Genomic DNA, 14,079 nt, shown 5'->3' on the forward strand with positions numbered 1-14,079 from the left:
CAATTCTTGACTTCTGTGCACTCACAGGCTTAACACCATGCGGAAGCTGCCAAGGCTTGGGGCTTGCATCCTCTGAAGCCATGGCCCAAGCTCTATGTTGGCCCCTTTCATCCATGGCTGGAGCAGCTGGGATGCAGGGCACCAAGTCCCTAGGCTGGACACAGCATGGGGACCCTGGTCCCGGCCCATGAAACCATTTTCTCCTAGGCCTGCGGGCCTGTGATGGGAGGGGCTGCTGTGAAGATTTCTGACATGCCCAGGAGACATTTTCCCCATTGTCTTGGGGATTAACATTTGGCTACTTGTCACTTATGCAAATTTCTGCAGCCAGCTTGAATTTCTCCTCAGAAAACAGGTTTTTCTTTTCTTTTTTCTTTCTTTCTTTCTTTCTTTCTTTTTTTTTTTTATTATACTTTAAGTTCTGGGGTACATGTGCAGAACGTGCAGGTTTGTTACATGGGTATACATGTGCCATGGTGGTTTGCTGCACCCATCAACCCGTCATCTACATTAGGTATTTCTCCTAATGCTCTCCCTCCCCCAGCCCCCTACCCCCTGCCAGGCCCCAGTGTGTGATGTTCCCCTCCCTGTGTCCATGTGTTCTCATTGTTCAACTCCCACTTATGAGTGAGAACATGTGGTGTTTGGTTTTCTGTTCTTGTGTTAGTTTGCTGAGAAGGTTTTTCTTTTCTATTGCATTGTCAGGATGCAAATTTTCCAAACTTTTGTGCTCTGCTTCCCTTATAAAACTGAATGCCTTTAACAGCACCCAAGTCACCTGTTAAATGCTTTGCTGCTTAGAAGTTTCTTCTGCCAGATACCCTAAATCATCTCCCTCAAGTTCAAACTTCCATAGATCTCTAGGACAGGGCAAAATGCCACCAGTCTCTTTGCTAAAACTTAACAAGAATCACCTTGGATTCCATTCCCAACAAGTTCCTCATCTCTATCTGAGACCACCTCAGCCTGGACTTTATTGTCCATATCGCTAGCAGCATTTTGGGCAAAGCCATTCAACAAGTCTCTAGGAAGTTCCAAATTTTCTCACATTTTCCTGTCTTCTTCGGAGCCCTCCAAACTGTTCCAACCTCTGCCTATTACCCAGTTCCAAAGTTGCTTCCTCATTTTTGGGTAACTTTTCAGCAGCATCCCACTCTGCTGGTACCAATTTACTGTATTAGTCCATTTTCATGCTGCTGATAAAGACATATCTGAGACTGGGAAGATAAAGCAGTTTAATTGGACTTACAGTTCCACATGGCTGGGGAGGTCTCAGAATCATGGTGGGAGGTGAAAGACCCTTCCTACATGGCGGGTGGCAAGAGAGAAAAATGAAGATAAAACCGTCAGATCTCATGAGACTTATTCTCTATCATAAGAACAGTATGGGGGAAACCGCCCCCATGATTCGAATTATCTCCCACTGGGTCCCTCCCACAACATGTGGGAATTATGGGAGCACAATTCAAGATTAGATTTGGGTGGGGACACAGAACCAAACCATATCAGATGGGTCAGGGTAAGTTTGGCTGGATGTAACAAAAGATGGACAGTAAGTGTAACTAGGTGAGGGGAGGTTGTCCCTACTGTCTAGCACTGATCTTTAGGTATATCATTGTTGAGGCTATTTTGTCCACACCATCTTCATCTTTCAAGATCTCTACCCTCTATTGAGGGCATGGATGGAGGAAGTGGGGAGTACCATGATTGTTGACAAGGTGGCCACCCACAAGGGCAGTCTGAATGGCAGGGGGCATGAACAGGCATTCTTCTGCTGAAAGATTTATGGATAATGTTTAGGTAGCCATCAAGAGAAGGCTGGTGTCCAGCACTGTATTTCCTCTGTATGGACTGTGTGATGTTCTCTGTCAATGGCAATGGATGGCACGCAGGTTTTGCTTTGACTTCCAATAGCTCCCACCTCTTTTTTGTCTGGCCATGTTTCCATCCTCCCCTGTAGAGTTCTGACTTCCTACTGGGAAGGCAAGGAGCAGCTTCCCACCCCACTGTTCTTAAGAATGATCAATAAGCTTTGCTCCTGTCTGAATCTACCTTGCTGACTTTCTATAACTGGGGTTGGAACTCTCTCTCTGTAAAATGTCAGATAGTGAATATTTTAGCTTTTGTGGGCCAAGAGGCAAAATCGGGAATGTTTACACACATTTTTTGAAAAAATTCAAAACTTTATTCACAGACACTGAAATTTGAATTTTAGGTAAGTTTCATTTGTCATGTAATATTATTATTTTAATTTTTTCAACCATTAAAAAATATGAAAACCATTCTTAGCTCAATGGCCAGATAGAGTCAAGTGGCCAACTGCGGACAATAGTTTGCTGACCTCTATTCTAGAGCCTATTACTGAAGGAAAAAACCTAACCCCCCCACACAAAAAGAAACCCTCTGAATATTAAGTGTCTTGCAGTCCAAGATGCCTGTGACTGACTCATTCACTAAAATGAATGGAAAGAGTTAGGAAGCATAGGAAAGAAAAGCATAAAGATTGTCAATACTTTAAGCTCCCATTTCCCATAAGCAGGAAGTCAAAATGTTTTAAGTCCAAACAACTGGCCAGAGCAGTGTCTTTTGAACTTGCTTCATGACCAGAATCACCTGGCTTCTTGTTGAAGCTAGATTCCCGGACTAGAGGTTTTGATGCAAGGGAGACTTCTGGGTGGGGGTGTGCTCTCGGGATCAGGTAAGCTGAAGAAACACTATTCCAGGGGGTGTAAAGGAACCTCAAAAGCTGTAGTTCTTAAAGTGTGGTCCGTGGCCCAGCAGAACTAGCATTACCTGAGAACTTGTAAGAAATGCAAGTCTTTGGCCTACCCTAGAAACACCGAATCAGAAACTGGGGGTGGGGTCTGGCAATCTGGTTTTCATCAAGCCAGGTGGTCCTGATGCCAACTAGAATTTGAGAACGTCTGCTTCAAGGCATCATTACCAGCATCTGGAGAAGTGATTGAGAACCCACCTGAGCAGTGAATGCCTGGGCGCTCTTAAACCACTGTGTTCTCAAGAGCGCAGGTCTGTGGGTGAGAGCAATTCTAACAGACATCTGAAGCCAAAGGCCTAGGTTTCCACAGGAAGATATGGAAACCCTGTTCAAGGCAAGCCTTTTGGAAGTCAAGGCTGTATTCCCCTAAGAGGGGGCACCATGGATCCTAGAGATAGCAAATGCCACCCAAGGTGATGGTGAGGGAGTTTTCAGCTTTTCTGCACGTGTGACCGTTTACTGCACCAGGAGCTTTCTAGTGACTTCCACCTTTTTCAGGTTTTTCCAAGGTTCACCGGGGAACCCCTGTCCTGGGCCTGCCAGTGAGGTGCTGGGAGCTTCCCGACCTCACAAGCGGCTCTTGTGATGTAATTGCCACCTAAGGCGTGCCCCTCCTGGCCCTGGCGACATCACAGACGCTACCTGGGCACGGACCCCGCAGCTTCCTGGGGCCCAGTCAGCCGCTCCAGGTGCCTAAGTCTGGGCTGCGGAGGCCAGGGCGGTGGCGTGCAGGGTGAGGTCTCCGGGGCTGGCGCGCGTGCAAGCCCCCTGCTGCTACCTCGCGCTAGGCCAGCTCCAGGAGGGCAACAGACGACAGGACATTGCAAAAGGGCCACTTAAATTTTCCTTCGAGTCAACAGAACACCTGCCAAGACCCTCGAGCCTGGGCGTGCCCCAAGACAGGTGGTTGGGGTCTAGGAGTCGGCTGCAGCTGGCGATGCTCTGAGGGGACGTCAGGGCCTCAGGATGGCCCCTATGAAGACGAAGTGCATCTGTGAACTGTGCTCCTGCGGGTAAGGTGGCCGCGCCCAGGGCAAGGCTGGGGGAGCCTGGGTTTTCAGACTCCCGAGGAAGGGAAGCCTCCCCCAGCTGCTTCATCAGGCGGCATCACGGTGGGTTCGTCCACTCGCTACGTTTCTTAAGCCACAATTGTGTCAACTAGCGTTGTGCCCGCGGACGCCACATCAGTTCTGGCGAATGTGGCTGTTTTCGGGCCTTCTGTGCCGCTTCACTTGAGAACTGCAGGAGGGTTGAAAATGGGCGTGGCCGCGCAGTCTGCACTCCCTTCCCTGAAGCCCAGAAAGTGTCAGCCAAGGATGGAGAACACCTGGCCCAGTGGGACCAGTCTTGCTCCTTTTAGTAAAGTGATAGGATGGGAGGAGAATTCCTGTAGTATAACTGAATTTCTCATTCAGAGAGATTGTTACTTTGTCAGGGAAGTATAAGGTATTAGTAAAACTTGTTCCACATTGTGTAGAGTTGAATAAGGATAATGAAAACATTACTTTCACAGTCGCCTGGCCTGCCAGGTCTCTCTTCTAACCTTTAAGGACCATCTTTGGGTGGAAGCGCAGTAGAGGTGGTCTTGGGGGAAATCATGGACTTTAGTCAGAGTTCTACGGGCTGACTGGTCTGCTGTCACTCACATGATCTCTTAGAGTCTCCTTCTGTCTGCTTCCCAGGGCAGCTGGGTTTCTGCTTGGCTGGGGCAGGGAGTGGGCAGCAGAGGAGCAACAGGCGAGAGGGTTCTGAGGTCACCTTTCCTGGGCTGTCATTAATTGTGGGATCTTAGATTGGTAACTAAACTCCAGGTCATAGTCGCCTCATCTGTACCAACAATACCTACCTCATAGGACTATTGTAAGGGTTAAGATCATGTATGTGAGTCCTGGTACATGGATTGTGCTTAATATGTTAGTGTCCTGAAATCTGAAAAAAGGGCAAATATGACACATGCATATAAAAATGGTATCAGTAGTGTGGAGAATTAAAGGGCACTCTAAAAGCTGGATCAGCAACCTTCTATATCTCTGGCATCAATAAATGGTTCCCAACTTTGGCTGCTGATTAGAATCACACAGGGAGTTTGAAAACTATCAGTTGCTAAGGCCGTTGAATTGATAATCTCAGAGTGGGCCCTGTCAGCTGTCTAAAGGTGATTCTGGCCATTTGCTAGGACTGGGACTCACTGAACTAGATCATGTACAAACGTGGGTCTTGCTTTTGAGCTTTGTTAAGTGGAGCCAGAGCAGTGTATAGTCTAGGACTACATGTTATCAAGCAAAACCTTTTTTTCTAAGGCCGCCTTTCTTTTTTCTTTTTGGAGACAGTGTCTTGGTCTGTTGCCCAGGCTGGAGTGCAGTGGTGCCATCTCGCTTCACTGCAACCTATGCCTCAGGGTTCAAGTGATTCTCCTGCCTCAGCCTCCTGAGTAGATGGGATTACAGGCACATGCCACCATGCCTGGCTAATTTTTGTATTTTTAGTGGAGACAGGGTTTCAACCATGTTGTCCAGGCTGGTTTTGAACTCCTGACCTCAGGTGATCCACCCATGTTGGCCTCCCAAAGTACTGGGATTACAGGTGTGAGCCACTAAGGCCTTCTTTCTACTGGGACGCTTTACATTACCCTGCTATGTCCTCCTGCATTGTTCTAGGCATTGGGATTGAATGTGTAAGACATAGTCTCCATCTTTGCACAGCGTGCAGTCTAGGTAGGAAGGCAGAATGCTCATTAAGAGGTGCAGAACATATATAGTGAGAAGTCTCCCTCCTGCCCTGCAGTAGGGGTATGACTCATTTGGATGTTCCTTCTCTGACTCTGTTCTCATTCTGTCCCTGCAAAGGAGTCACTTTCCATTGGAAGCGGAGTCTGTTCTTGTGTCTCTTCTCCTTTTCTTCTCTCCTCATCCTGTATTTTCTCCTCCATTTTATGGTTTCAGCCAATAGTTTCTCCTGTCTTCTGAATTCCAGTTTCATTTTCATCTTCTCAAAGTGCTTTGGTGATCCATCTGTCTCATTAATCTCAACTTCAACAACCTTCAAACATTATTCTGGTATCTGCCCCATTCATGGTGCCAGCAATCTTCCATTCACCCTGGGTGAAAATTTTGAATCATCTCTTACTCTCCCTCAAACAGAACATTGAATCTTTTTCTTCTTCTTATTTTTTTATTTTTTTTATTTTTTTGAGATGGAATCTTACTCTGTCGTGCAGTGGCGTGATCTCTGCTCACTGCAACCTCCGCCTCCTGGGTTCAAACGATTCTCCTGCCCCAGCCTCCCAAGTAGCTGGGATTACAGGTACCTACCACCATGCTGGGCTAATTTTTGCATTTTTAGTAGAGATGGGGTTTCACCATGTTGGCCAGCTGGTCTTAAACTCCTGACCTCAAATGATTCACCTACCTTGGCCTCCAAAAGTGTTGGGATTACAGGCGTGAGCCACCGAGCCTGGCACATTGACTCTTTTCTAAAGTCTGGGTCCCTCCTCCATTGTAATCTTTCTTTAATTGGTCCCTTCCCTTTTATTCCCGTTACAACCTCCCTGGTTCTCTCATTTTTGTGTTTGGAAACTGGTCCTAAAGTACCTTCCTAGTTTTTTTTTCTCCCATGATTCCCTTACATGAAACTACACCTTGAATTGGATCAGGTTTCTTGGCATCCCCTGAGTGGACCTGCTGATCTCCCTTTTCTGATCCTTATCTTTTCCCTTTCTCTAAAATACCTATGTTCCCTCCTCCTGCTGGACGTGTAAGGCCCGGGTTCACTTGCAAGTTCCCTGTTAACCCAGCCCTGTGGCTCCCCATCAAAGAAGAACCCCGCTCCGTGTTCTCATCCTCTATGCATCAGCATGCTTTATATCCTCGATTAATTATATGTACGCTGGGAAAACAGATATTTTCTATTTTTGTGTGTGCACTGTATCATAGCAACACAGTTTTCTTTATTAACAGCTAACACATATCTTTTTGAATGAATGGATGGCGTTTTTTGTTTGTCAAGGTCATAACATGCTGGACTGGGTTAGGAATGTAAGATTTAGAGATGTACTGTCCAGTATGGTAGCCAGCTGTGGCAATTTCATTTAAATAAATGAAAGTTAAATAAAACTAAAAATTCAGTTTCTCAGCTGCACAAGCCACATTTCAAGTGCTCAGTAGCTACTCGAGTATAGTCACTCCCATACCGGCACATGCAGATAGGGAGTGTTTCCATCACTGCGGAAAGTTCTGTTGGACAACACTGATCTTGAGTCTCATTATTTGGAAGTCTTGATCTCTCTCACCCCAATTAAATCCCTCCCACCCCAATTAAATCTGCTCAGTGACTGGTTGGGATGGAGCGAGGAATTTTATAGGTGTTTTCTAAGCTGTGGAAGTCTATATTTGGCTTTTCCAGTCTGAGGTCATGGGAAAAAGCAATGGGAAATCTGGAAGACAAGCATGCATGAAGAAGTCAGAGACAGCGCCCTTGAGTGGGAGGGGGAGACCGGGGTTCCTGAGTGAGTCACTGGTTCTCTCTGGGCTTCAGTTCCCCCATTTTTTAATCCTGGAGATTTGTGGAGACCCTCAGGGCTGCCAGGGAGGGAGAGAGGCACATTTATTCCCCCTTCTCTCTCACATTCTCTTCTTCCGAATTTTTTTTTGAATAAATAATTCTTTAATGTCCTTTCAACTTTAACTTTTGAGGACATTGTACTTGTTGGCGAGTGGGCTCTGGAGATGATCAGAGGCCTGGATAAGAAGGTGTCCATCTGCAGGAGCAGCTGCCGACGGCTGCTGAGGAAAAGCCACCAATGGGTGACTCTCTTGGAGCAAGTTCTTATATTTGGCCACAAGATGGCAGACGTTTCCTCATCAATTCTCACTGCGGGTTAAACCAAATCAGCCTGAATGGAAAAGCAAAACCTTTGGAGTTCTGGATTTTATTTTATTTTTAAATAGATTTATCTTTAGTTTTCTAAAATGAGCAATTAGAGTTTAGGGTCCAGCAGAGCTCAGGAAAGTGGTACGCCTTTCAGAGTAGATGGCAGATTACGAAGTGAAAAGTGTTTCAAATGTCTAAATTTAAAGATTCCAACCACTTGTAAAACTTTTTAATGAGCTTTGCTGGGCTAAAAAAAAATCAGACATATTTTACTGCGTCAAGCTCAAGGCTTTGCCTCCACAACAATGCTCTACTTCTTTCCTTGAAGATCAAAATCTTGCAATTGGAATTATTACCATAGAATGTCATAATATTCTCTTTTCAACATAATCAGCACCAAATAAGCAGAGTATTGTGGTTTGCAGAAATACAGTAAGGTCAGCATCTAAATTTTTTTTGAAACTAATGTACCACTTAATTATCTTGACTTCAGAAGCTACATGGTGGGGGAGTGCTTTGAATAGATAACTTTAATTTTGTATATGAGAGTATAATGTTTCCAATTGCATCTGATTATCTCCAGCATTTCCTGTTATTGAAAAAATGTTACTCCGCAGAGTTTTATTTTTTATTTTTTTTGAGACGGAGTCTCGCTGTGTTGCCCAGGCTGGAGTGCAATGGCGCGATCTTGGCTTATTGCAACCTCCGCCTCCCGGGCTCAAGCGATTCTCCTGCCTCAGCCTCCCGAGCAGCTGGGATTACAGGCGCCCGCCACTACTGCCGGCTAATTTTTGTATTTTTTTTGTTTTGTTTTGTTTTGCCTCTAAACCATCTTTTATTGCGCCCTTCAGCCGCGAGTCCGGAGCTGGCCTGCCGTGCCCTAGGCGTAGTACTGTAGGTTGGCTTTCTTCTTGGCCTGGACCTCCAGGATGCCTTCCATGTAGTCCTCGTGGGTGAGCTCCGTGGCACCCCTGCGCAGTGCGATCATACCCGCCTCCACACACACAGCCTTGCACTGGGCCCCGTTGAAGTCGCCTTGCACTGGGCCCCGTTGAAGTCATCTGTGCAGCGGGTCAGCTCCCTCGCAGTTCACGTCAGGACTGACGTTCATCTTTTGGGAGTGGATCTGCATGATTCTGGCCCAGGCACTCGATCTTGCGGTCCAGGCCGCCCTAGCATAGCAGGGCGGGGTCCAGGATGTCCACCCGGTTTGTGACTGCAATTACCTTAACTTGGGTGTTGGGCTGGAAGCCATCCAGCTGGTTCAGAAGCTCCAGCATCGTCCTCTGCACCTCTCGGTCCCCGGACTTCTCGCTGTCAAAGTGCTTGGTGCCTATGGCATCCAGCTTATCAGTGAAGATGATGGAGGGCGCTTTCTCCTTGGCCAGGGCGAAGGCATCCCGGACTAGCTTGGCACCATCTCCAGTGAACATCTGCACCAGCTGGGGGCCAGTCAGCTTTAGGAAGGTGGCCTTAGTCTGTGCCCTACAGGCCCAGGCCAGGAGGGTCTTCTCCGTCCCTGGGGGCCAGCACCCCTTTTGGAGGTTGGATCCGCAAGTTCTCAAACTTCTCCTTGTGGTTCATTGACAAGACAATGGCCTCCACCAGTTCCTGGATCTGCTTGTCCAAGCCCCCAGTGTCACTGTATTGCTCCGTGGGTCTCTCATCCACCTCTGTGGCCTTCACCCGCGAGTCGTACTCTGGGCAGTGTCTCCAGGATTGGATAGGAGTCTTTGTTCACACCCACCAGGTCTCCTGGCTTTAGCTTTTCAACATCCACCAATCCAATCACAGGTAGGAAGTATGTCTGTCATGTAGAGGTTTTGATCACAGCACACTTGCCCTTCCTCTGGGAGTCCAGGTCAATATTGGGACCATCCTCCTCTTGATCATTGGGATCAACATCCAGGAGCTCGATGATGTTGGAGACAAGGTACACCAGGGTTTTGTTCACATTGATTTTCTCACTGTTCTCTTTGATCTTGTCCTTCATGGCTTGGAGCTCATGGGTGACTCTCAACAGTTCACTCTTCATGATCTTGATCTCACTGTCCAGAAGCCATGTGCGCTGGATGATCTCCTCCGTGGACATCTTGAGCACCTCCACCCCAGTTCCATCTTGCTTGGCCTCATCCCACACGGTTGCCATCTTCTTTTCTAGTTTTTGAATTTTTAGTAGAGATGGGGTTTCACCATGTTGGCCAGGCTGGTCTTGAACTCCTGACCTTGTGATCCACCCATCTCAGCCTCCCAAAGGGCTCAGACTACAGGTGTGAGCTACCACGTCCGGCCCAGCATTTTATAATATTAAACCACCTTCCATCTTTACAGTATTTTGAAAATTCAAAAAGTATTTTCCCATATATTATTATCTTACTGTGGGTCCCTCAACATAGGAAGCATTGCTTAGTTTGGAAATTCGATTCCTTGATTTTAGCCTCTCTTTTCCCTGGGGATGTTTTCAGTCTATTGAGCTGTTCTTTCCCAGATGACTAAATTTGAAACTGTGGTTAGGTGGGGGAGTGGGTGGCGCAAGGCAGGGTTGCTGTAAAGTAAAATGTTAATCAGACTTTTAAAGCTGAAAGGGATCTTAGTGGTCTCTAGCTCTTTTATTTTACAGATAAGGAAATAGAAACATTGAGATTAATTTTAATATATGGGAACATGTTAAGCTTCAGGCACAATTTAGGTCAATCAATTAAATTTTATTCATATTTTACTGGGTATCAGACACTGCTAGGTGTTAAAATTTACAGTCCGGTCTATTTTCGAGTCACACTGGACCATTTAAAAAATTGATACATAATGATTGTACATATTTCTGGGGTACAAGTGACATTTTGATATATTCATATAACATGTAACAATCCAATTAGGGTAATTAGCATATCTATCACTTCACACATTGATCATTTATTTGTATTGGGAAGCTTACAAATAATCTTCTAGCTATTTTGAAATATATGGCAAATTATAACTATAGTCACCCTACTGTATTATCAAACACTGTAATTTATTTCTTCTATCCAACTTATTTTTGTATCCATTAACCAACTTAATTAGTTCCCCCAACTCCCACAATGGGCCATTTTTGATTGTAGAGTACAATATGAAGGCTCTTGTCCAATTGAGAAAATAGTATCTGATATAAAAAAAAAAGTGTAATTCTAAAAGCCTTTTAGTAAAGTAATATAAATAGCAAATCTCCCTCCTGAGATTAAAATGTAGTAACACTACTTTTTCTAAAATTCTTGTAAAAAATTGTGAAGGGATTGATATAGCTTACTTTCATATCTGATTATTTTACAGCTTACAGTGCACCATTTTAAAGATTTTGTGCAATCTTGCAGGAAATTCCAGGACTGGTTAATGTATCATGAAATATTTATGAAGCATTGGTAGTATGTGCAGCATTTCATAAAAAAGGTAGTCCCATAGAGGACTCAAAAATTGCTGAAAAGGATGTGGATTTGGCCCTTTCACAGAGCTTGTGGAGGAAGGTGATCTCAGGGGCAGCCATGTATCTGCAACTTAAATCAGTTATGTTAACCAGGGAGGAACTTGTTATTTTAATTTTGGAAAATATTTTCTTCACATCGATGGAAATTTCCTTAACCTTAGATTTTATTTTCTTAGAGTCTCTGTTACAAATTAAGAGGAAGGGAAAAAAAATTGAGGACTTGGTTTGATATTACATGTTTTAAGAAGAATTCTTATTTTTAATTTAAATAAAATTGACTTCATAAATTCTGATTAAGGAAAAAGAACACAAAGAACAGCCTTTAACAGATACTTGCTGATGACTTATCTTTAGCAGAATCCAGATAGAGATGCCAAGAAAAAAAAGAAAAACTTTCACGTTAAGACTGAATTTTTATTGTAGATTTCATGTACTTTTCATGTTAAGCTATGTTATGCTCCTTAAAAATGGCCTTTTTTGGATATCAGAATTAATATTTAATTGTTCATAAATACCTTTCATCTTATAAAATGAGTACAAGTGGGTATATGTCAAATTTCAGATATTATTAGAGTACAACTTCATATTCCAATTACAGCAGTAAACATGATCTATTCGACCTTATAGTCTGCAGATGGATCCGTTCAGAGTAACATGTTCTGATTCTGTTCTGTAGTGGGCAGTTTTAAACGTCATTCCCTCCATTGATATTAAAATATTTATTACTGACCTTCAGGTGATTTATAGTTTATTTGGAAAGATGACATGTCTCGGGATGGGTGGTGGAGGGGCGGAAACAGCTACCCTTAGATGAATGAGACCAATAAAACAAGTGATGTAGGATGTGAGGGGTGGGAGAGGCGCTTTGGGATGGGGTAGCCGGGGAAGGCTTTAGGATGGAGAAGTGATGAGGAAAGTGAAGCTGGAGTGAGACTGCCTGGTTTCAAATGCTGGCTTTGCCACTTTAAAAAAAATTGTATTATTATTATACTTTAACTTTTAGGGTACATGTGCACAACGTGCAGGTTAGTTACATATGTATACATGTGCCATGTTGGTGTGCTGCACCCATTAACTCGTTATTTAGCATTAGGTATATCTCCTAATGCTATCCCTCCCGCCTCGCCCCACCCCACAACTGTCCCCGGTGTGTGATGTTCCCCTTCCTGTGTCCATGTGTTCTCATTGTTCAGTTCTCACCTATGAGTGAGAACATGCGGTGTTTGGTTTTTTGTTCTTGCGATATTCTTAAGGTTGGTGTGAGGATTAGGCGGGAGAGGAGCACAGGCCCTGGAGGAAAGGGTATGTTGGGGTTTAGTGAGGCTGCCCTTGCTGCAGGGCAGGGCAGTCAGAGAGACACGGAAGACATCATGTCTGCCTGAGTACTTGAGCCTGCAGGAGATCGTGCCGGAAGCTTGCTGGAGGCAAATTGCAGAGGGACCCTTACATGTCTCAGAATGTGAACTCGCCAGCAAAGAGCCATGGATGGATTTTGAGCTGGAGAGTAACATAGATAAATAGTCTTTTCCCCCGCAAAAAAAAAAAAAAAAAAAAAAAAAAAAAAGGCTTAAAGAGTAGCATTTCTTCTTTTTTAAAATATAGAGATGAGGTGTCACTATGTTGCCTAGGTTAGTCTCAAACTCCTGGGCTCAAGCAATCTTCCCACCTCAGACTCCCAAAGTGCTGGTGTGAGGAGCTACTGTGCCTGGCCCCCTTTGTTTGTTCGTTCGTTCCTTTCCTTCCTTTCCTTCCTTTCCTTCCTTTCCTTGCTTTCCTTGCTTTCCTCCCTTTCCTCCCTTCCTTCCTTCTTTCTTCTTCAGAAATGCCCGATATCTGAATTAGGCTGACTTTAAATCTGTTAATGTTTTGGTTTTTCTGAGTGGATTTGTAGTTTGCTAATATTTCCTTAAAGATATTTTATCTCCATTCCATTCTTGTCACTTTCCTTAACTTGATTCAACACATGATTAAGTGATGATTGACTACGAGAAGTGGCAGAGTATTGCAGTTCCAAGCGCAGACTGTGGAGCCAGGCTATCTTGGTTCAAATCCCAGCCTTTCTGCTCCCTGACTGTGTCATGTTAAACCATTTCACAGTAAAGTTTCTATTTCTGTGTACCTCAGCGTTCTCATCAGTAAAAGGGAGATACAACCTGACTCAACAGAGTTATTGAGAGGATTGAATCAGTATTAAGCAAGTAGAACAATGCGTGCATCCACAGTAAGGCAAAGGTAGATGTTATTAAATAAGCATAAAGGCCTGTTCTAGGCAATGAAGCCTGAGGAAGTGTACTTGCCTGAGCACTTGAGTCTGAGTGGGAGATCCTGCCAGCAGCTCTGTGGAGCTCGCACTCTAGAGAAGAGAGTTAGGTTTGTTTACTAACTTGCATGTAATAAAAAATGCCCTGCAGAGAATTAACTCCGGTGGGGCGGGGGGGGGGGGGGGTGATGTAAACTGGTGTTTGGGGGGCTTGATTAAATATTGATGATAAGAATGGTTTGCAAAGACTTCATCTACTCCTTATACTCTGGGAGGCTCTCTGCCCTTTCTGGGATGCCTACACTTGAGTCCAGCATTTATTAGGCTTTGTAAGTTCATACTGACATTAACAAACACTAAGGTTAAGTTGCTGTTCAGTTTTGAACTTTGCAAGTCTTCAAAACAATGACTCTGGGGATTAAAGATGTACTCCCTGCATAGCATACCCTACTATTCTGTTTTATTGTCTTTACCAGCTTGTTCAAAGTAACTTTGAAGTTTCTCTGGTTGTTTCTCTAAAAGGAAAGAAAAATGTTTCTAAATGGCTGTCAAATTAGCTGCTAAGCAAAATATATCGTTATATTTTAAATATCTAGACTATCCAAAAGCCCTTCATTCTAATGTTAACAAATTGGGGTTGTAATGTAAAAAATCAGTTAAGTTTCTCCCAGTGCTGGTCAATAACTTAACTTTTAGAAACGACCCATTATGAGT

General features: G+C 44.4%; 1 protein-coding gene and 1 pseudogene across 2 annotated transcripts in view; one reads left to right on the forward strand and one right to left on the reverse strand.

Annotated features, from left to right (window-relative positions):
• Positions 1-3,369: 3,369 nt before the first annotated feature.
• SAXO1 (stabilizer of axonemal microtubules 1) overlaps positions 3,370-14,079 on the forward strand; it is a 114,161-nt gene continuing 103,451 nt past the window's right edge. The window contains exon 1 of one of the 2 annotated variants that reach the window (XM_016960666.3): positions 3,370-3,789. In XM_016960666.3, the coding sequence (XP_016816155.1) occupies positions 3,743-3,789 (47 nt within the window). In that variant the 5' untranslated portion in view covers positions 3,370-3,742. The remainder of the gene's footprint in view (positions 3,790-14,079) is intronic. The other variant, XM_016960667.4, reaches the window with a different exon arrangement.
• LOC465010 (26S proteasome regulatory subunit 6A-like) lies at positions 8,526-9,797 on the reverse strand (annotated as a pseudogene).

The sequence above is a fragment of the Pan troglodytes genome, chromosome 11 (assembly GCF_028858775.2).
Source record: "Pan troglodytes isolate AG18354 chromosome 11, NHGRI_mPanTro3-v2.0_pri, whole genome shotgun sequence".
NCBI classification, from domain to species: Eukaryota; Metazoa; Chordata; class Mammalia; order Primates; family Hominidae; genus Pan; species Pan troglodytes.